Source organism: Myxocyprinus asiaticus, chromosome 2 (genome assembly GCF_019703515.2).
Source record: "Myxocyprinus asiaticus isolate MX2 ecotype Aquarium Trade chromosome 2, UBuf_Myxa_2, whole genome shotgun sequence".
Classification (NCBI taxonomy): Eukaryota; Metazoa; Chordata; class Actinopteri; order Cypriniformes; family Catostomidae; genus Myxocyprinus; species Myxocyprinus asiaticus.
In genome coordinates, this window is record NC_059345.1 from 63,651,449 (window position 1) to 63,672,840 (window position 21,392).

A 21,392-nucleotide genomic window follows, 5' to 3' on the forward strand; every position below is an offset into this window, starting at 1 on the left:
AACTAATGTAGAAAAAGTTGAGATCACTTAAAACAACTAGTACAGCCAACTTTTATGTATTTAAGTATGAGAAACTTCATTTTAAACAATAAGAACATACAATGTCAGGTTTTGTGGTGTAAATACAACTTTCACCCTTTTGAGCATGCTCAGTTTGGGCACTGATGCTGTCAGTCAGTCCTGAGGAAGCCATTTGTGGCACAATAACAAAAACTACAAAATGCAAGTTATTGAACTTAGATCTACTTGTGAAAATAATTATTATTTTTGAATTTGCTGAACTTTTTAAGTTCACTGAACGTACAATCCAACTTGAACTGTTAAGTTGGTACAACTAATTTGCCTGAAGTTGAGTAAACTCAACTTTGCAGCTGGTTACTAAATTTTTTAAGTTTACTCAACTTTTTATTATTTACAGTGCAGGTTTAAATATAGTGGTGGGCAAATATATTGGCACCCTTGGTAAATATGAACAAAGAAGGCTGTGAAAAATATGTCTTTATTGTTTAGCCAATGTATTCAGAATATTCACAAAAAAACACAACACAAGTTTTATGAAAAAAGCTAATATTTTTGTCAAATATATGTGTGGCACAATTACTGGAAATTCTTATGAGTAAAATATATCTGAAGTATATTCCCATAACATGTACATTTTTTAGTACACCTGGGTGACTAGGAAAGTGAAATTGTTCATTTATTGGCACCCTTTTATTCAATACTTTATGCAACCTCCCTTTGCCAAGATAACAGCTCTGAGTCTCCTACAGTATAATGCCTAATGAGGTTGGAGAACACATGGCAAGGGATCTGAGACCATTCCTCCATACAGAATCTCTCCAGATCCTTCAAATCTGGTCAGGGGACTGGGATGGCCATGGCAGAACCTTGATTTTGTTGTCAGTTAACCATTTTTGTGTTGATTTCTATGTGTGTTTTGGATCATTGTCCTGCTGGAAGATCCAACCACAGCCCATTTTAAGATTTCTGGCTGAGGCAGTCAGGTTTAGATTTTTTTATCTGTTGGTATTTGATAAGAGTCCATGATGCCATGTAACTGAACAAGATGTCCAGGACCTTTGGCATAAAAACCCCACAATGTTAAAGATCCACCATCATATATAACCAAGGCCATGAGGTACTTTTTCATATGGCTACTTCTCTCTGTGCGCCAAACACATCTCTGATGTTTGCTGCCAAAAAGCTCAATTTTTGTTTTATCTGACCATAGAACCCGGTCCCATTTGAAGTTCCAGTAGTGTCTTCAAACTGAAGATGCTTGAGTTTGTTGTTGAATGAGAGCAGAGGCTTTTTTCTTGAAACCCTTCCAAACAACTTATGGTCATCTGATTGTAGTTTTGGAGCCTTTCTGACACCAAGACCCAACAAATTTCTGCAATTCTCCTGCTGTGATCCTTGGAGACATTTTGGCCACTCAAACCATCCTCCTCACCATGTGTGGAGACAATCTAGACACGCGTCCTCTTCCAGGTCGATTCTTAACATCTCCAGTTGATTGGAACTACTTAATTATTGCCCTGATGGTGGAAATGGGTATTTTCAATGCTTTAGTTATTTTCTTATAGCCATTTTCCATTTTGTGAAGCTCAGCAACATTTTGCCACACAGCATAACTTTATTCTTTAGTCTAACCCATTGTGATAGATGACTAAGGGAATTTGGCTTGTGTGTTACTTCATATTTATACCCCTCTGAAACAGAAAGTCATGGCTGAACAATTTCATGTTCCTAGTCACCCAGGTGTACTAAAACTTGTAAAGTATGAATGGGAATATACTTCAGATATATTTTACTCATAAGAATTTCTAGGGACGCCAATAATTGTGCCGCACAAAAATATTTGTTTTTTGATAAAACTTGTGTTGTGTTTGCATTGTTTGATATCCATTAGAGGATATATTTTTGTGAATATTTTGAATGAAATGTCAAAAGGATAAACAATAAAGACATATTTACCAAGGGTGCCAATATTTTTGGCCACTGCTGTATATAAATAAAAAGATGTTAGCAGTGGTTAAAAAGCTTTTATGCTATAGACATGTAAGATGGTGTGGCACTATAAATGCTAGATATTTGGACACTTTTGTGGCAAAATGGTCCTTGCTCAACCAGAAAAAAACAACATCTCTGAAGGATATCAGAGGGTCAAGATTAAAATTTTGCTTTTTAACTTTTCATAAAAATTCCAGTTCATGGTTATTTTTGTCAGTGGTTATTTTGTCTGACATTCTGACACTATTACCACAGAACTGCTGTAACGTTTCAATGTTCAATTTTATGTTTGCATACCCTTGCAGAAATTGTGAAATTTTGGCATTGATTTTGAAAATATGACTGATCATGCAAAAAAACTGTCTTAAGTCCTGGTCCTGATCAAAAGTTTACATACCCTTGAATGTTTGGCCTTGTTACAGACACACAAGGTGACACACACAGGTTTAAATGGTAATTAAAGTTTAATTTCCCACACCTGTAGCTTTTTAAATTGCAATTAGTGTCTGTGTATAAATAGTCAATGAGTTTGTTAGCTCTCACATGGATGCACTGAGCAGGCTAGATACTGAGCCATGGGAAGCAGAAAAGAACTGTCAAAAGACCTGTGTAACAAGGTAATGGAACTTTATAAAGATGGAAAAAGATATAAAAAGATATCCAAAGCCTTGAAAATGCCAGTCAGTACTGTTCAATCACTTATTAAGAAGTGGAAAATTCGGGGGTCTCTTGATACCAAGCCAAGGTCAGGTAGACCAAGAAAGATTTCAGCCACAACTGCCAGAAGAATTGTTTGGGATACAAAGAAAAACCAACAGGTAACTTCAGGAGAAATACAGGCTGCTCTGGAAAAAGACGATGTGGTTGTTTCAAGGAGCACAATACGACGATACTTGAACAAAAATAAGCTGCATGGTCGAGTTGCCAGAAAGAAGCCTTTACTGTGCCAATGCCACAAAAAAGCCCGGTTACAATATGCCCGACAACACCTTGACACGCCTCACAGCTTCTGACACACTGTAATTTGGATTGAAGAGATTAAAATAGAGCTTTATGGTCACAACCATAAGCGCTATGTTTGGAGAGGGGTCAACATGGCCTATAGTGAAAAGAATACCATCCCCACTGTGAAGCATTGTGGTGGCTCACTGATGTTTTGAGGGTGTGTGAGCTATAAAGGCACGGGAATCTTGTGAAAATTGATGGCAAGATGAATGCAGCATGTTATCAGAAAATACTGGCAGACAATTTGTATTCTTCTGCACGAAAGCTGCGCATGAGACGCTCTTGGACTTTCCAGCATGACAATGACCCTAAGCACAAGGCCAAGTTGACCCTCCAGTGGTTACAGCAGAAAAAGGTGACGGTTCTGGAGTGGCCATCACAGTCTCCTGACCTTAATATCATCGAGCCACTCTGGGGAGATCTCAAACGTGCGGTTCATGCAAGACGACCAAAGACTTTGCATGACCTGGAGGCATTTTGCCAAGACGAATGAGCAGCTATACCACCTGCAAGAATTTGGGGCCTCATAGACAACTATTACAAAAGACTGCATGCTGTCATTGATGCTAAAGGGGGCAATACACAGTATTAAGAACTAAGGGTATGCAGACTTTTGAACAGGGGTCATTTAATTTTTTTTCTTTGTTGCCATGTTTTGTTTTATGATTGTGCCATTCTGTTATAACCTACAGTTGATTATGAATCCCATAAGAAATAAAAGAAATGTGTTTTGCCTGCTCGCTCGTGTTTTCTTTAAAAATGGTACATATATTACCAATTCTCCAAGGGTATGCAAACTTTTGCGCACAACTGTATGATAGTCACACCATCTATGCATAATAAATCAAATAGTGTTGTAGTAACAGTTCGAGATTCAATAATTATGTACGGTTGATATTAAATATTAATTCACTTAAAAACATCAATCCATACTTTAAACTGCCAATAATGTAATTTGTTAACTCGTAATTATGATAAAAATGCTGACACATGTTTTTTAAAAGCAGGCCTAGTACGTTTTTGTTCTAAGTCATAATGTTTTATAACAAATTATTAGTCTGCACAAGCAGTGTGACAGATTGTGAACATTGTGAGAAATATCAATGAACGTGTGTGTAACAGGGTGTCGTTTTATTGCAAACCTCATTTGAGCGATTGCAAAGACAAATTGGCCATCATCATTATTTGCTCATCCTTTTCCAGGTTGTGGTAAAATAAAAAGCCTGGGCTCTGCCATAGTGCTGTACTAAATATATATTGTTTTGTTTTCCTTGAACACTTTTTGTTCATCCTTTACAAATCTACTCAAATACCATTCACTCATGTGCCCACTGCAGTGAAAGTCGTTCACACATCTGCCCAAAGTAAGATATGCCTCTCTTATCATTATTCCTTTGTCTGTTTTTTTTTTTTTTTTGGCATATTATTACTCTTTATACAACCATCTTTGCAGATGTATCAGTGTCTTCATTAAATTACAGTAACAGAGTGTAATTGCCGCATATTATGGCCACATATAGCGTGTTAGCGCATTAGCATCATGAATTCAGAATCTAAACATGACAAATTTAACATTTTCTACTGAATACATATTACTTTAAATCATCATCGAGTGGTTAAAACAACTACTTTTACTGACCTCATGTAAATTCTACTCATAGAATAAGACATAAAGTCATTGATAACACATTTTAATGTCACATTAGTTTAGGTTTTACATGTAGCGTCCTCATATTTAAATGCTCCTCTGAACACCTCCCACAGCAGTGTGACCAGTGTCTGAATGTTCGGAAACAGCATACTGTTGCTCGGCTGTTTAGAACTTCTTTTTACCCCTGAACGAACAATGCAGAAGAACTTCTCTGGAAGTATATAGGAGCCTTTAAAGTGTCACCTTGAGGCGGTATTATGCAAGGACACAACATGTTCTGTTAGGTCTTCAACGAGTTAAATAATGTAAAACTTCCCTGTGGTTTTACTAGAGCTGCACAATTAACTGAAAAAGAATTCACGATTACGATTACTTTTTGTGGTGGCTTACAAAAATGAATGGCATTAACTTTTTTGGGATGTGTAGCCTACATAAAAAATATGCCATGAAGTTGAACAAGTATTTAATGTAACACACTGTCTACACTGGACGTGAGCGATGTCGCATCAAAACACCTTGAGGCTGTCTACACTGGACTCGTCAATGCACTCCATTTACTCTCAGCACATCAAGGCGCAACGAGATGGGCGCATCCAGTTTAGACAGCATCATTGATTGTAATGCCCACAATTTGCTTTTGTCACATCACGGTGTGCCAGTTCAGCGCTTTTGAATGTGCAACGAGGATTGCCCTGAAGCACTCCTGTTACACTGAAGCTCGTCATTCTGCATTCAGGTTGCACATAAGCAGTTTTGTGCCACTCTTTATTGGAGCCTTTCTTATTTCTTACTTTTATATTTTCTGCAATAAGATGCTACAGTTTTTAGCCAATTTATTTGTTGAATATCCGTTAGTCACCATGTCGAAGTGCTGCACTTATCGTCCTTATATCCCTCTAAAGGACATCTGATTAGGGTCACGTGAACATAATGGAGCCTAATTATACATTATTATCATTAACACCGACTATTCAACTAGTCATTCAAACAACCAACCAATGAGTCGATTACGAAAATTGGTAGTTTTGCTTATTTGTCTGTAGTTAGCGTATGTATAATACAACAAGACAATTTTCAAGCCTTTCACCTATATACTTCATTCATCCATTTGTCACTTTATACTCTCCTTCAAAAAACACAGACCTATTCCAAGCCAGCAAACTTGGATCCACACACACACCCTCACCTTTCATATAGAAGTACTTGTGATAGTAGCGAGCCCCTAGGTCCGCATGTTCTATGAAGAAGTTACTCTTCCCCTGTTGTTGGATGTGGCTTTCCCTGGGCTCCTCTAACACTGACACAGCATCATTGGGGCTCTGCAGGCTCCTCCACCGGCCTCTGCAGCCCCGCGACAGGCAGAGTCCCCCACTCTCCTCGCCACCCATCTCATTCCGAAAGTGTGGACAGCTGAGTAGCAGATCATTATCATTCCCATCTCCTTCATCCAGCAGAGACTGCTCTACATCCTCCGAGCTTGCCCCTAATCCCACACTGCCCCCACCACCCGGAGAAATTGAGGAAGGTGTGGATTGTGTGAGAGGCCTAAGCTGAGAGGCAGCTGACGCACCTGATGTGATGTTCTTCTTGCGCCCAATGCTATCACGATTGGTGGCAGCCTCAGTCAGGTCGAAGAGGATGCTCTGCACGTCATAGTGGGCAAAATTGCGTACCCAAGCACCACCTGTAAACTGATCACATTGGAATTGAGAGGCTTGTGGAGGGGAGGGTTTGGCCTTCTTACCAAGCCCCTCAGGTTTGGGGGGCTTGGCCGGTTTTGAAGTGTCCACTGTCGGAGCGGAGAGAGTTTGAAAGAACCCATCGGGCTCAGGAGGCGTCTCTTGCAGCCCCAGCAGAATCAAGGGATCTTTAAAGCGCAGTGCTTGGGGACTGAGAGCTCCTTGCTGCTCTCCGTCATGATCTGGGCACTGTGTCGATCTCTCAAGTGAGGAGAGGCTTCCGTATTCTCGGTGGAGGGACTCCCCCTGACCGCCTGTTCCAGTTTTGTCTCCACCTACACGGAGCATCTTCCTTCCGACCTGCCCTGCCGAATCCAGATCGCCGAGGGTTACATCGCTGTTGCTGCGCTGCATGATGTGTCCATGACCCACCGTCCTCAGATTCAGTTCAGCTGTTTTGGATATGACACTCTCTCTGTCTGATCCCTGTCCCTCTCTCCTGGGGGGCCATTCAGCCATGACTCGTGTCCGCACACCACCACCATCCTGCTTGGATTCAAAATTCACTGTCGCTAGGGGTGGGCGTGGGCTCTGCCTGCGAAACTTGCGGATGAAGAGATCATCTGACTGCATGATGCCCGATGATTTGAGGTGGAGGGAATCTTTCACTTATCACAGTTTCCCTTGCCACCTTTTCTAACTTCTCCCCACCAAATTACTGCATCTGTGTGAAGACACTAACCAGGAGTTTTTGGGGAACTCAAGTGACTGACACAAATGTTTCTATTCTAGCCATGAAGAGCTCCGTTCGATAGGTTCCTCGTCCACCAAAACATTCAGATGGGCTGAGCACAACCTTCTGCTTTTGAATAAAATAATAGCCATATAGGCCCAAGAGATGATTTGAATCACTCATTAGGCATTGTGAATTCTAACACCCTTGAAGATCACTTTCATCATTATTGTTATAGGCCAAACCTCATCAGGCTGAAAATGATTATGTGTGGACTGGCTGAAGTTGGATCTCCTAATGAAGCCCGGTCTGGTGCATTCTGAGTCAGGTACACTTTGCAGTGACTCTCTGGTTACTAGTGACTACAAGCTCTGAGCCCTCAAAGGCTGCATCCTCCAATGAATTTCTGAAAAAAATAAAAATAAACAAAGAAAAAGTTGTTAGTTTTTAAAAGCCCACAAATGAACATAATTTAAGACAGTATGTTATTGTGACAGACAACAAATCAGTGTCTCTGTAAATCAGAGTCCTTGTTGCTCAACTAGTGGAGCATTGTGCAAGCAATGGCAAATTTATGGATTCCCAGGGAATAATAATGTATATAAAAATATCTATTATGTATGTATGTATATAAATGTATCCCTTGCAGTGGCAATTGCTTTAGGACTACACAGGAAGTCCTAAAATTTCTTTAGAAATGCAGAGATGATGACTTTAATATACAGGTGCATCTCAATAAATTAGAATGTCGTGGAAAAGTTCATTTATTTCAGTAATTCAACTCAAATTGTGAAACTCGTGTATTAAATAAATTCAGTGCACACAGACTGAAGTAGTTTAAGTCTTTGGTTCTTTTAATTGTGATGATTTTGGCTCACATTTAACAAAAACCCACCAATTCACTATCTCAAAAAATTAGAATACATCATAAGACCAATAAAAAAAAACATTTTTAGTGAATTGTTGGCCTTCTGGAAAGTATGTTAATTTACTGTATATGTACTCAATACTTGGTAGGGGCTCCTTTTGCTTTAATTACTGCCTCAATTCGGCGTGGCATGGAGGTGATCAGTTTGTGGCACTGCTGAGGTAGTATGGAAGCCCAGGTTTCTTTGACAGTGGCCTTCAGCTCATCTGCATTTTTTGGTCTCTTGTTTCTCATTTTCCTCTTGACAATACCCCATAGATTCTCTATGGGGTTCAGGTCTGGTGAGTTTGCTGGCCAGTCAAGCACACCAACACCATGGTCATTTAACCAACTTTTGGTGCTTTTGGCAGTGTGGGCAGGTGCCAAATTCTGCTGGAAAATGAAATCAGCATCTTTAAAAAGCTGGTCAGCAGAAGGAAGCATGAAGTGCTCCAAAATTTCTTGATAAACGGGTGCAGTGACTTTGGTTTTCAAAAAACACAATGGACCAACACCAGCAGATGACATTGCACCCCAAATCATCACAGACTGTGGAAACTTAACACTGGACTTCAAGCAACTTGGGCTATGAGCTTCTCCACCCTTCCTCCAGACTCTAGGACCTTGGTTTCCAAATGAAATACAAAACTTGCTCTCATCTGAAAAGAGGACTTTGGACCACTGGGCAACAGTCCAGTTCTTCTTCTCCTTAGCCCAGGTAAGACGCCTCTGACGTTGTCTGTGGTTCAGGAGTGGCTTAACAAGAGGAATACGACAACTGTAGCCAAATTCCTTGACAAGTCTATGTGTGGTGGCTCTTGATGCCTTGACACCAGCCTCAGTCCATTCCTTGTGAAGTTCACCCAAATTCTTGAATCGATTTTGCATGACAATCCTCATAAGGCTGCGGTTCTCTCGGTCGGTTGTGCATCTTTTTCTTCCACACTTTTTCCTTCCACTCAACTTTCTGTTAACATGCTTGGATACAGCACTCTGTGAACAGCCAGCTTCTTTGGCAATGAATGTTTGTGGCTTACCCTCCTTGTGAAGGGTGTCAATGATTGTCTTCTGGACAACTGTCAGATCAGCAGTCTTCCCCATGACTGTGTAGCCTAGTGAACCAAACTGAGAGACCATTTTGAAGGCTCAGGAAATCTTTGCAGGTGTTTTGAGTTGATTAGCTGATTGGCATGTCACCATATTCTAATTTTTTGAGATAGTGAATTGGTGGGTTTTTGTTAAATGTGAGCCAAAATCATCACAATTAAAAGAACCAAAGACTTAAACTACTTCAGTCTGTGTGCACTGAATTTATTTAATACACGAGTTTCACAATTTGAGTTGAATTACTGAAATAAATGAACTTTTCCACGACATTCTAATTTATTGAGATGCACCTGTATGTACAAATAATCTATCTAAATTACATATCACTTTTTGAGCATTTCAATATTTTAGCGAATAAAAGTGTCAAATGTCACACATCAAAATGGCACTGTTTGTTGTGCAATCTAAATGAAATGTCCATAGAAGACAGTGGACACCCAACCCATAGAGCCCCATTGAAGCCATGCAATGGCAAGTCTATGGCAGATACTGGTCCCATTCAAATAAAGGCACAAAAGATTGATGTTCATTGGTTAAGAAGCTCTAAGCACGTCATTTTGGGTCCTGCCTGGACGTCATGCTTCTGTGGGAGTCTATGGAGCCTCATGAGCATTATTTGCATTGAATCTTCATCCATTTGCCTACTGGACATTGGGCTTTCAATCTATGTATGTCTGTCCTGCCTGGAAGCAAGGCTTCTCTATATGATTTTTGGGTCGACAACAATAATTGAAATGTGACTTATGTGATTGACAGAGTATAAAACTTAAAAGGCATCTAAAGGAGCTTTCGATGGCTAAGAGTCAGAGATACACACATGTAGGGTCACGTGTCCTGTAACGTTCACGTCTGACCAAAGTATACTGTGGGTTTCACATTGACACATCTAATTTAGTTGGGTTTACTCAACTTAACTAAGTTATGTTTGTGTTGAGATTACATAGTGATTTTAAGTGAAGAAAACTCATTTAAAACACATAGCACCACTGCCAACTATTTAATCAAGTCCAGCTAAAGAGTTATTTTTTTAGTGTACTCCAGAACTGTAAGCTGTAAACAGAGACTGCACCATTGCACTAGGAATAACACATGCATAAAAACTAACACCTTATCCACATAGTTTTAAAAACTGGAAACTTGCAGTTGGTATCTTAAAGGAATACTTCACTTCAAAATTTAAATTCTTTTAATATTTACTCACACTCATGTTCTTCCCAACCAATGTTGTTACCTGATATAATCCTTAAAATTCACTTCCATTGGTGTCATTGGTTTAGTCATATTAAATAATATTTTTGACTTTAATAAAACCACGTAATTTAAACATTAAACACTATTTTAAGTTACCTGACAAAACATTTTAACGGTACAGCTACAGTACCAAACTGAAACAAGCATCCATTTAGCAAATAAAGCCAACACAAAAATGATGTGGGTTTTATGGTAGTATAGTTCTGCTTAATTTTTATACACTTCCTTGCCTTTGCTATTACTTCACTTATTAAAAATCACCTGCGCACTAGAAGTTTGTCAGACCACATCTATTGCTAGCACAATTAAATTCCCAGCGTTACAAGATATCTACAACCAATAATCGCTAGTAAAATTGCAATTCTTACCATAGGAATTACAATAAATTTTGACTAGTCACAAATTGAGTACAGATATCTTTAATTGAATTACAGACACTATTCATAATTTATTTTACAGATATCTGAAACTGAATTGTTATTAGTCAAAACTTGTTTTCATCATATGCAAAACAGAACTGATAACACTTTCCAAATCCCACCTAAGGTAGGCTACACACAATTTATTATGATTTTTTATTAAAAGCTTATTCAGCAAACATATTCTCTGTAACTGACTGTATAATGTTTAGGCTGTATTTATATTGAGATTAAGCTAATTTCAAGTGATATTGTTCACTTTTTTTATTATTTTATTACTTCAGTGCATCCTTGTGTTAGTCTAGCCGATTCAACTATGTCTGTCAGGCAATGGCTTGATTGAATGTACTCAGGTCAGATATTAAATATCCACATCAGCTCATTTATTGTAGAAGAAATGGGACTCAAGGAAAATTGGTGCAGATCTGACTGTCTCTCCTTTTTATCTAAGCAATAATAATGCATACTGGCTCCACAGCATTGAACAGCATACTAAGGCTATAAGTGCACCGCAATTAAGTGCTCCACTCAAACAAGGACAACACATTTGATGGTTCCCAGCATACTACAGCAAAATGTTCACTGTTCATCTTTTACAAACATAAATTAAAAGCTCTTAAATGAAATGCTTAAAAAACACATGATCCATATAGACTATAGACGTTTGTCTTTGGGACTGATTAGATAAGATTATTTATACAAGTTTTTGTTTTTATACATTTAGCAGATTTCACTGAATTCTCATGAGACCGGTTGTATGTATTGCAGTGTTTTTTAACATTAACAAGTAATTAGTCATTTATCCATGTAAAAACATTAGTTGGTAATTGACCTCCATGCCATGTATACAAATAAATATCAGTCATTTCTTTTTCTTTTTTGTTCTTTACTTTAGTCAGATCAAGCATCAATGATGTGGTCAGCATACAGAAGGTTGCTCACTAGTAACTCTCCGGGGGTGGGGGGCTAAGCCCCTTATCTCTTACAACCCTAGCAATGCCCCTGCTCTCAAGTTCACTCAACACAAACAATACACACATTACCACTGCAATAATGTCCAAATGGTGGCGTTAATCCTCATTTTAATCCATGTAAACCAATATAGTACAATTATGTCCATGATTCGAGCAAAGATACCAGGAAATCCCTCAAATTAATGCTGGCACTCAGATGGGCACCAAGTTACAACTTAAGCACAACTAAATATTAGAGCGTTGCACCACTAAACATAGTTGAAACATAACTCCTCGTACAAACAAAATTTTTACAGAAGCCTCCAATCAGGAGTAGCAGTTGCAATAAATAAGCTCATGTAGCACAAAGCTCTTCAGAACAAAACCGTTCCAAATGGTGCATGTTGCCTGTTTGGAGCACGTTGGCATGTTCACGTGAGAAATTACGCAATACAACCAGAAGTGCAGCGTGATTTGTTTACAAGAGAATGATGTTTACAAGCTTCATTGGTTTTCCTTTCATTTGAACATGCCAGCGCGTGAACCGATGGGTGAACAGAATCCCCTTGTGGATGCGCATTGGAGAGCAACCGGAAGTAAAGAATTTTTTCTATTTTTTATTTTTATGAAAAATGTATATAACCAAATTGAACACAAAGACTACATTTCTTAGAACTTTCCACATGTGTTTTAAACTGGATTTTGAAAAGATCTCTCATTTTTATCACCTCAGACAACTTTATTTTTCAAGTGACCCTAATACCAAATAAAACGTATTGGAAATATGCTTGCGATTTTTATTAAAAAATGCAAAAACTTTTCAGTCGAGAGATGTTAATGAATTTTACTATTGTTTATTGTGCAAGCAGATTATAACTGGGTCATGGTTTCTGTAAAAAATAAAAAAGTAAGTTGACTCAAAAAATAGCTCTTTGGCTGAACTTGATTCAATCATGGACAGTGGTTCCACATGTTTGAAATGAGTTTTCTTAACTCAAAATTACTACATAATCTCAACACAAACACTTTGTGTAGAAAGAACCTTGAACTGGGTAAACCCAACAAAACTAGACATGTTAATGTAACTAAAATAAATCTCTTTTACTGCTTTATGTACTAACTAGTCAAAGCGAATGATATAATGCACAGAATTTGCTCAATGAAGCAAGCCATCAATTTCATATGGGACATCTACCTGTCCTCATCGTTAGCTAAAGCGCCACTCTTCACCATAATGGTAACCCCCAAAACACCAACATTACAGAAACTCAATCAAACACTGAACACTGACAAGTACCCCCCTTTATATTCATCTTGCACAAAAACACATAAAATAACACTTTAACATTTACTCTCCCGTGCAAAGCATGCATCCCAACTCAAATGGATTAAGTAACTTCTATTTTACAAATATAAATGGATAGAATGCAATTAAATCAAATTGAGACTAAATGTTCTAGAATCGTGCTTTAGATCACTAAAGTAAATTGTACAAGCAGCAAAAATCCTTTTTTGAGTGTTGATTAAGACTGGTTTATTATCTGTATATGATTAAGACACATAAAACGTCTCCGTGTTTGTTCATCACTGTCTGAATTGGGTGCAAAACTGTAAATTAGGAAACTAAAAGACTAGAGGTCGACCGATATATCGGATTTACCGATTAATTGGGGCCGATAGTTGCGTTTTTAAATCAGGTTATAAACATGAGCACTCTGAAGAGGTTTTGCTGCAAAGCAGATTTATAAGTTCATTATCAGTAGTAAATCAATCATTAATGCCAACCTTACATGAACATTCTGCCTGAGTTTTTGCTTTTGCTTGGCCGTTTGCTTGCTTCAGAAGACCAAGCACTAGCAAATTACACTGCATTAATGCAAGTGCAAAAGAACAGTTTTATAGTTTTATGTTTTATAATTTTTTGACGTTTTCAAAACTTTTCTCCATTCTGACAAAATGAACTTCTGTACAAGCCTCCTAATTTTATGACGTAGTTATGTACGAAAAAAAAAATGTAAGAGCATGGTAAAATACATACTGACATTTTTGATATTCATGAGAGGGCACATTGTTATATAATATAATGTGTTCATGTAAGGGCAAATGGATATATAATATATAGGCTACAATGCCATTCTAAAATTACATTTTAAAAAGACAAGACTTGAGATGATTTTATTTCTATCCCTTTTTCTCTGTCCCTTTCTTGTACATCATTCATATATTTAATATGACAATAAAATAAAAAAATAAATATTGCCAGCAGTGATGAAGCATACAGTCGCTGTTTGGCTTTGTAAGGCAGTGTTTTATGTTAATGCTGAACAACAAACACATTTGACCTGTAATGTATTAATTATATTTTAATTAATTTCAAATGGCAAAGACTTTGAAGAAGGTACCAGTGTGGGAGATATGTATAAAGTATTGCCTTTGAAAGTGATACTAAAGTTCAGCACTATTTTGTATTGATAGTTATCATATCATTGCACTTGTCTATATGGCTGTGTGACAATAAAGTGATTTGATTTGATTTGATTCATATGATACATTTTAAAAACTATCGGCCAATTAATTGGCTATCGACCTGGTTTCCCACCTTAGTTATCGTATCGGCAAAACCCACTACTGGTTGACCTCTAACAAAGACCTTATCAATATTTGTCAGTCGTACTCAACATTTAAAAGTAATCGCTGAATAAAACACTGTGGACAATAAAAACCCTAATTTTTATAACTTCATAAAAAAAAGGCTATAATTTGTAAGGGTAATAATGTGTGCTTACATTTGGCTTTATTTAAATGTGTTTAACCGTGAATACACGATGGCATAATAGAACAGCTGGATCGTTTTTTTTAACCGGTGTTCGAAATAAAAAGGCAGAGGCTATTTGTACTAAGTGTAAAAAGCAACAAAAAGCATCTTCATTGCACTCAAGTGCAAATAGTAGCAGATACTCTTACACCCCTGTTTAAATACTAACATACAGTATAAGGCATCACTGCAGCATTTTTATTGGGTTTATTTGGAGTCCCACAAACACCCAAAACCAACCCCTACCCCTAATCCTACCTTACAAAAATTAACCATGGTTTTACTACAGAAACCATAGGATCACCATGGTATTTTTCTAGTAAAACCATAGTAACCACAAAATTAAACATGGTTACTATTAACTACTATTAACAACATGTTACTATTGTAACACCATGGTTAGTACATCAGAACTATATAGTTTCCACCAAAGCACACGATTACTACAATATTACTACAGTAAAGCCATGGTTAATTTTATCCGGTTCAAATCCTTCTCTCAACTCCCCGATCTTCACTGTGACCAAATCACTGCGAGGAATCTCTTATTTATTACTATAAGTATTATTTTAGGAACTATTAAGAGTAGAGACATGGGAAAAAGTATGTCAAGGGGTGGGATTCGAACCGGGATCTCCAGCATGACAATACATACACATACCATCGTTACACCTAGAACTACTACAGCTGCACATGGTTCCACCAGAGTATTGGAGCACAAATAGTCACTTAGTTATTCAATCTCTTAATCCACTAAATGTCTAACCTGTTAACCAGTTTAATGTCTCTATGCCGCCTCCATTTGATCAACAGTTGACCCCAAATAAATCTGTCCTGGCTGTCTTTAGCTTGGTCTGAGCAGTGGTGGGCGGAGTTAGTGTAAATAGCCTCTGCCAATCAGATGGGCTATTTGCACTTAGTGACAGACAAATAGATACTCCGTTGTTATTGTTATTATTATTATTATTATTATTATTAGGGCGATTATTATTAGCGCCGCACATTCCCTCTGTTGTTTAAAGTGTCCTGACTGGTTGAAAGGGAGACAGGAGGACGCTTAATATCTTTGACACAATATATCAAATCTTTCCCTGCATTATATTTGTGCTGCACTTTCATTTGTTTCTTTAGAGCATCAATGCGCCAAATTGCACTATTGCCCCAAAATGCCGCTTAAAGAGGGCAATAAATGTTGTTCTTTGAGCGCTGTGTGGATGCCATTAATAAATCTGCCTGCATCTGAGCACTCTAAAACATGTTTCTTCTTTTCATAAATCGTATCTGTTTCCAATAATACGAGCCGGTAGATGAACAATACATAAGAACACATCATGATACTGCCTGCTGGATTTCAGCAATGACATCAACAGAACGAAGTAACCGAATGAACAAAGAAGCAAACGAGCACATCGCTTCTCACTTACAGGACAAATGCAAAACCAGCCGCAACTGTCTCCATACCAATAGCATCAGTGGCATTCGGTGTCACTCGCATCAGACATTGCGGTCTCGAATGAAACTCACCGACAACAAAGCGATGTCTGACAGCTGGATCGTCTCTTCCGCACTGTTTTTTCCTTCGTGCAAGTCTTAGCAAATTGACGTCATTTATGCTCATCCCTAAGCTGGGCGAATCGACGAAATGTATCGCTTTTGCACACCGACTTCCTGTGATTTGCAACCTCGAGGCAGGTGCAGTGGTGCAACGAGCCTTTGCGCTCCCTCCCCCGTCACTCTCCTCCCTCTCTCTCTCTCTCTCTCTCTCTCTCTCTCTCTCTCTCTCTCTCTCTCTTTCTCTCACACACGCACACACACGCACACCCGACACAGCTAGTGTCCTAATAAGGTCCCCCATAACTGTCCCCAATGTATCTCAATCTTGTAGACCGAAACGTTGCACCGAATATATAATTCGAAAAGACGGGTCTGTTTATGAAGAGTGAACGCATAACGGTCCTCCTTATTGTCAATAGTACCCATCTTTGGATTCCACAGACTGACAGGCCATCTTCTTCTAATGAGAGAGCATTTGCTCTGCATTTTAATGGACGTTTGATATATTTTGGGTTATGTAAGTGATCTATTTCCTCTTTCTGATATGATAAATGACGATGTAAATCTAACGTTTGTGCTACAATTTAATGTTTCACTTCACATCTTCTGACTTTTCATAGAAAACATAGTAGAGTGTCTTTTGTTGGTATGATTTTGTTTTAAAGTCTTTTACTGCTTAAATAGCTGAAAATGAATAAACCATTTTTTTATTATTATTATTAGTAGTAGTAGTATTTTTCACCCTGGGCTATAATAGTGCACTGAATTTTATTTTATTTTTTGTGCTGAAGTAAATATAACAGAGAAGTACTGTCTACATTGCATTACTTAAAGCATGAACTTGAAAATATGAAGTAAATTCTACATTTGTACTCAATTCAAACATGTAAATTGAATGCTCTAGCTCAGGGATACTCAACAGCGGACTTTGGTCCGGATCTGGTCCGAAGGACATTTCAATCCAGTCCGGGATTTAAATCTTTGTGCTTGTTATCTGACACCTGGCTAAGTGATTGTGTAAGCATATGTGTATATACACGCGGAGCGGGAATAAAGTGCATTCAGAGCTGGCGAGAAATCTTTCTCTCTGGAGCGGGAATAAAGCGCGTTCAGCACCGGCGAGAAATCCTTCTCTCTGGAGCTGGAAAAAAGCACATTCAGCGCTGGTGAGAAATCTTTCTCTCTGGAGCGGAAAAAAGCGCATTCAGCGCTGGTGAGAAATCTTTCTCTCTGGAGCGGAAAAAAGCGCATTCAGCGCTGGTGAGAAATCTTTCTCTCTGGAGCGGAAAAAGCACGTTCAGCGCCGGGCGAGAAATCTCTCTCTCTGGAGCGGAATAAAGCGCATTCAGCGCTGGTGAGAAATCTTTCTCTCTGGAGCGGAAAAAAGCGCATTCAGTGCTGGTGAGAAATCTTTCTCTCTGGAGCGGAATAAAGCGCATTTAGCGCTGGTGAGAAATCTTTCTCTCTGGAGCGGGAATAAAGCGCGTTCAGCGCTGGGGAGAAATCTTTCTCTCTGGAGCGGAAAAAGCACGTTCAGCGCCGGGCGAGAAATCTCTCTCTCTGGAGCGGAATAAAGCGCATTCAGCGCTGGTGAGAAATCTTTCTCTCTGGAGCGGGAATAAAGCGCGTTCAGCACCGGCGAGAAATCCTTCTCTCTGGAGCTGGAAAAAAGCACATTCAGCGCTGGTGAGAAATCTTTCTCTCTGGAGCGGAAAAAAGCGCATTCAGCGCTGGTGAGAAATCTTTCTCTCTGGAGCGGAAAAAAGCGCATTCAGCGCTGGTGAGAAATCTTTCTCTCTGGAGCGGAAAAAGCACGTTCAGCGCCGGGCGAGAAATCTCTCTCTCTGGAGCGGAATAAAGCGCATTCAGCGCTGGTGAGAAATCTTTCTCTCTGGAGCGGAAAAAAGCGCATTCAGTGCTGGTGAGAAATCTTTCTCTCTGGAGCGGAATAAAGCGCATTTAGCGCTGGTGAGAAATCTTTCTCTCTGGAGCGGGAATAAAGCGCGTTCAGCGCTGGGGAGAAATCTTTCTCTCTGGAGCGGAAAAAAGCGCATTCAGCGCTGGTGAGAAATCTTTCTCTCTGGAGCGGGAATAAAGCGCGTTCAGCGCCGGCGAGAAATCTTTCTCTCTGAAGCGGAAAAAAGCGCGTTCAGCGCCGGGCGAGAAATCTCTCTCTCTGGAGCGGAATAAAGCGCATTCAGCGCTGGTGAGAAATCTCTCTCTCTGGAGCGGAATAAAGCGCATTCAGTGCTGGTGAGAAATCTTTCTCTCTGGAGCGGGAATAAAGCACGTTCAGCGCCGGCAAGAAATCTTTCTCTCTGAAGCGGAAAAAAGCGCATTCAGCGCTGGTGAGAAATGTTTTTCTCTGGAGCGGAAATAATGCACGTTCAGCGGCGGCAAGAAATCCTTCTCTCTGGAGCGGGAATAAAGCGTGTTCAGCGCTGGCGAGAAATCTTTCTCTCTGGAGCAGGAATAAAGTGCGTTCAGCAGCGGCGAGAAATCTTTCTCTCTGAAGCGGAAAAAAGCGCATTCAGCGCTGGTGGAATAAAGCGCGTTCAGCGCTGGTGAGAAATGTTTTTCTCTGGAGCGGAAATAATGCACGTTCAGCGGCGGCAAGAAATCCTTCTCTCTGGAGCGGGAATAAAGCGTGTTCAGCGCTGGCGAGAAATCTTTCTCTCTGGAGCGGAAATAATGCACGTTCAGCGCCGGCGAGAAATCTTTCTCTCTGGGGCGGGAATAATGCGTGTTCAGCGCTGGTGGAATAAAGGGCGTTCAGCGCCGAAGCCTTGATGAAATAGTTTAATTTTTTGGTAGAAGATCTTTCTGACCCAACTACTTTGGCTGTCTCTGGGCCCCAATATCCCCATCCCTGCCCAATTTTCAAGAGACTGTTGTGACTGTTTAGGAATATATAGTATCTTTTTTTTTTAAATCGTTTTTTATAACTTGCCACGCTGGCAGCAATAGTACTTTGTAAAAACAAAAATTACAAAAAATTATATATATATATATATATCTGTATATATATATAATTTTTTTCTTCTTTTTTTACAAAGTACTATTGCTGCCAACGTGGCAAGTTATAAAAAATTATTTAAAAAAAGATACATAATTTCCTAGCCATATAACTACTGACACTATGCAAGCTACATATATTATTATTCGGACCTTTGCTGGGAAGGAAATGTAGAGACCGGACCTCTTGGAACTTTAATTGAGTACCCCTGTTCTAGCTTATAAGTAAATAATATTTATGATTGTTTGTTATCTTTACAATGCGTCATCATGTATCAATCCTCAAATGGAAAACCTTGCAATATTTATTCACTAATTTGAGTAAATCTCACTAGTAAACAAAATAAGTCAGTTTTACTTCACTTTTCGAAGCTGGTGTTCCCAGCATGCACCGGACTTGAATAATTAATGAGCCTTCATGCTGGGGGCCTGGGTAGCTCAGCGAGTAAAGACACTGACTACCACCCCTGGAGTCACGAGTTTGAATCCAGGGTGTGCTGAGTGACTCCAGCCAAATTGGCTTGGTTGCTAGGGAGGGTAGAGTCACATGGGGTAACCTCCTCATGGTCACTGTAATGTGGTTCGTGTGGTGAGTTGTGCGTGGATGCGGTAACGCACTCAACAAGCCACGTGATAAGATGCATGGATTGACGGTCTCAGACGTGGAGGGAACTGAGATTCGTTCTCCGCCACCCGGATTGAGGCAAGTCATTATGCCACCACGAGGACTTAGAGCGCATTAGGAATTGGGCATTCCAAATTGGGAGGAAAAGGAGAAGAAAAATGAGCTTGTGTGCTTGTAAAGTTGATTTACATGGTTTTTATTGTTGATTTTGTTGTTACGTTTGGTAACTTCTTGATGTGTGAAGTCTAAAGCCAAAATGACCCATTCATGGTCAAAAAAGTTACCTGTTCATTGTTACCATCAATCGTGTTTTGTACACCAAATGTTCAGGTCTGCATGCCCAGCTCTGTATCCATTAAAGCAAGGTAATTTTGCTTCATAGACTACATAGCATGCATTAAGCTTCCCTAAGGAAGGTTTCCAAGTATGTTAAAAAGCATTGCAATACAAGTACACTATTTAAAGCATGACTTAATTCAGTGCTGCAATGCTTGAGTAAAATATATTTAAAAAAAAGAGTGAGTAAAATTGACTTAGAATTGAGAATTGCAAAGTAAACTTAACTTATTCTAATTAAAGCCACCAATAATTGTGTATAGCCTTTACTTGAAATATGGTCTGTAAAATTAGCATTTTCTATGTGGAAGTGTAAACCTCACCTCCATTATTTTGTCAGTGTGGAAATGCTCAAAAGCTTTTCATAGCCAAGACTTTATGGTATGTGTCTACATAGACATTTTCTATCTTGAGAAATATTCGCTGGATAAAGAAAGTGTGACAACTAGCCCCAGTTTTCCCTATGTGCAAGTGTGTTTTGGGGTGGGGGAGTATTGTTAGGAATATTTTGAAGGTTCTCTTTTGCAAGTATTGCGTGATTACTTTTGTGTGACGTGTATCTTTCATTTTTGTTGAAACTATTATCAAAAATAATTAATATTATTGGACTATGTATTATATGTAGTGTCAGCATTATGTTCTAGCCTGCAACCTCTCTTTCTGTATTCTCTAGCTTGTTTATGTTTCAAGCACATCACCTGCTGTCTCTTTTGTCTTGATAATGTCATGAGTTCATGCATGATTAATCAGTCTTTCCACTTGTCTGGCAACTATGTGGGTTTATTACTAGAGTAATAATATATTGCTTTGGTAAAAATGCAAATTTCTGAAAACGCTTTCTTCCATGTAACCCAAAAGGAGATGTTAGGCAGACTGACAGCCTCAGTCACCATTTAGTTTTGCTGAAAGACTAGAATGAAAGTATCAGGACTTACAAAATGTACTATGCACTCAGCCATGTAGTGTATGAATTTTCAAAGTGTAGTATTGTCCCAAATGGAACACTTAATTTTTTTTACTGCACGTTTAACAGCTGACGGAAGTGACGTTTTAAACCCAAGCATTGTGTTGCCGCTAGCTTTAGTGCATTATTCACCCTCAATTCAACACTTATTTCTCAATAATATACATATTCACACAGCATGGTACGATGGTAAAGTGTTTATCTCACTATTGTATGGTGCTGTCTTCACAGAAGTTTCGCTAGTTGTCATATTCTCCATTATTTTCAATAGATATTTTTCACACTGGGTTTTGGAACGCGGAAGTAAACTGTAACACATCAATGGAAAGAGGAGGCGAAAACCGGCTTTACAATATAAATAAAGG

At 39.0% G+C, this 21,392-nt stretch overlaps 1 protein-coding gene across 9 annotated transcripts in view; it reads right to left on the reverse strand.

The window, feature by feature from the left end:
• LOC127452709 (signal-induced proliferation-associated 1-like protein 2) overlaps positions 1–21,392 on the reverse strand; it is a 112,167-nt gene that overhangs the window by 68,422 nt on the left and 22,353 nt on the right. For 7 of the 9 annotated variants that reach the window (XR_007899302.1, XM_051718384.1, XM_051718333.1 and 4 more), the window contains one exon: positions 5,856–7,487. Coding sequence is in view for 8 of the 9 variants with exons in the window: in XM_051718384.1 (XP_051574344.1) it covers positions 5,856–6,981 (1,126 nt within the window). In the remaining variant the exon portion in view is untranslated. Of the gene's footprint in view, positions 1–5,855; positions 7,488–15,957; positions 16,206–21,392 lie in introns of those variants that run through there. The other 2 variants (XM_051718343.1, XM_051718362.1) reach the window with 2 other exon arrangements.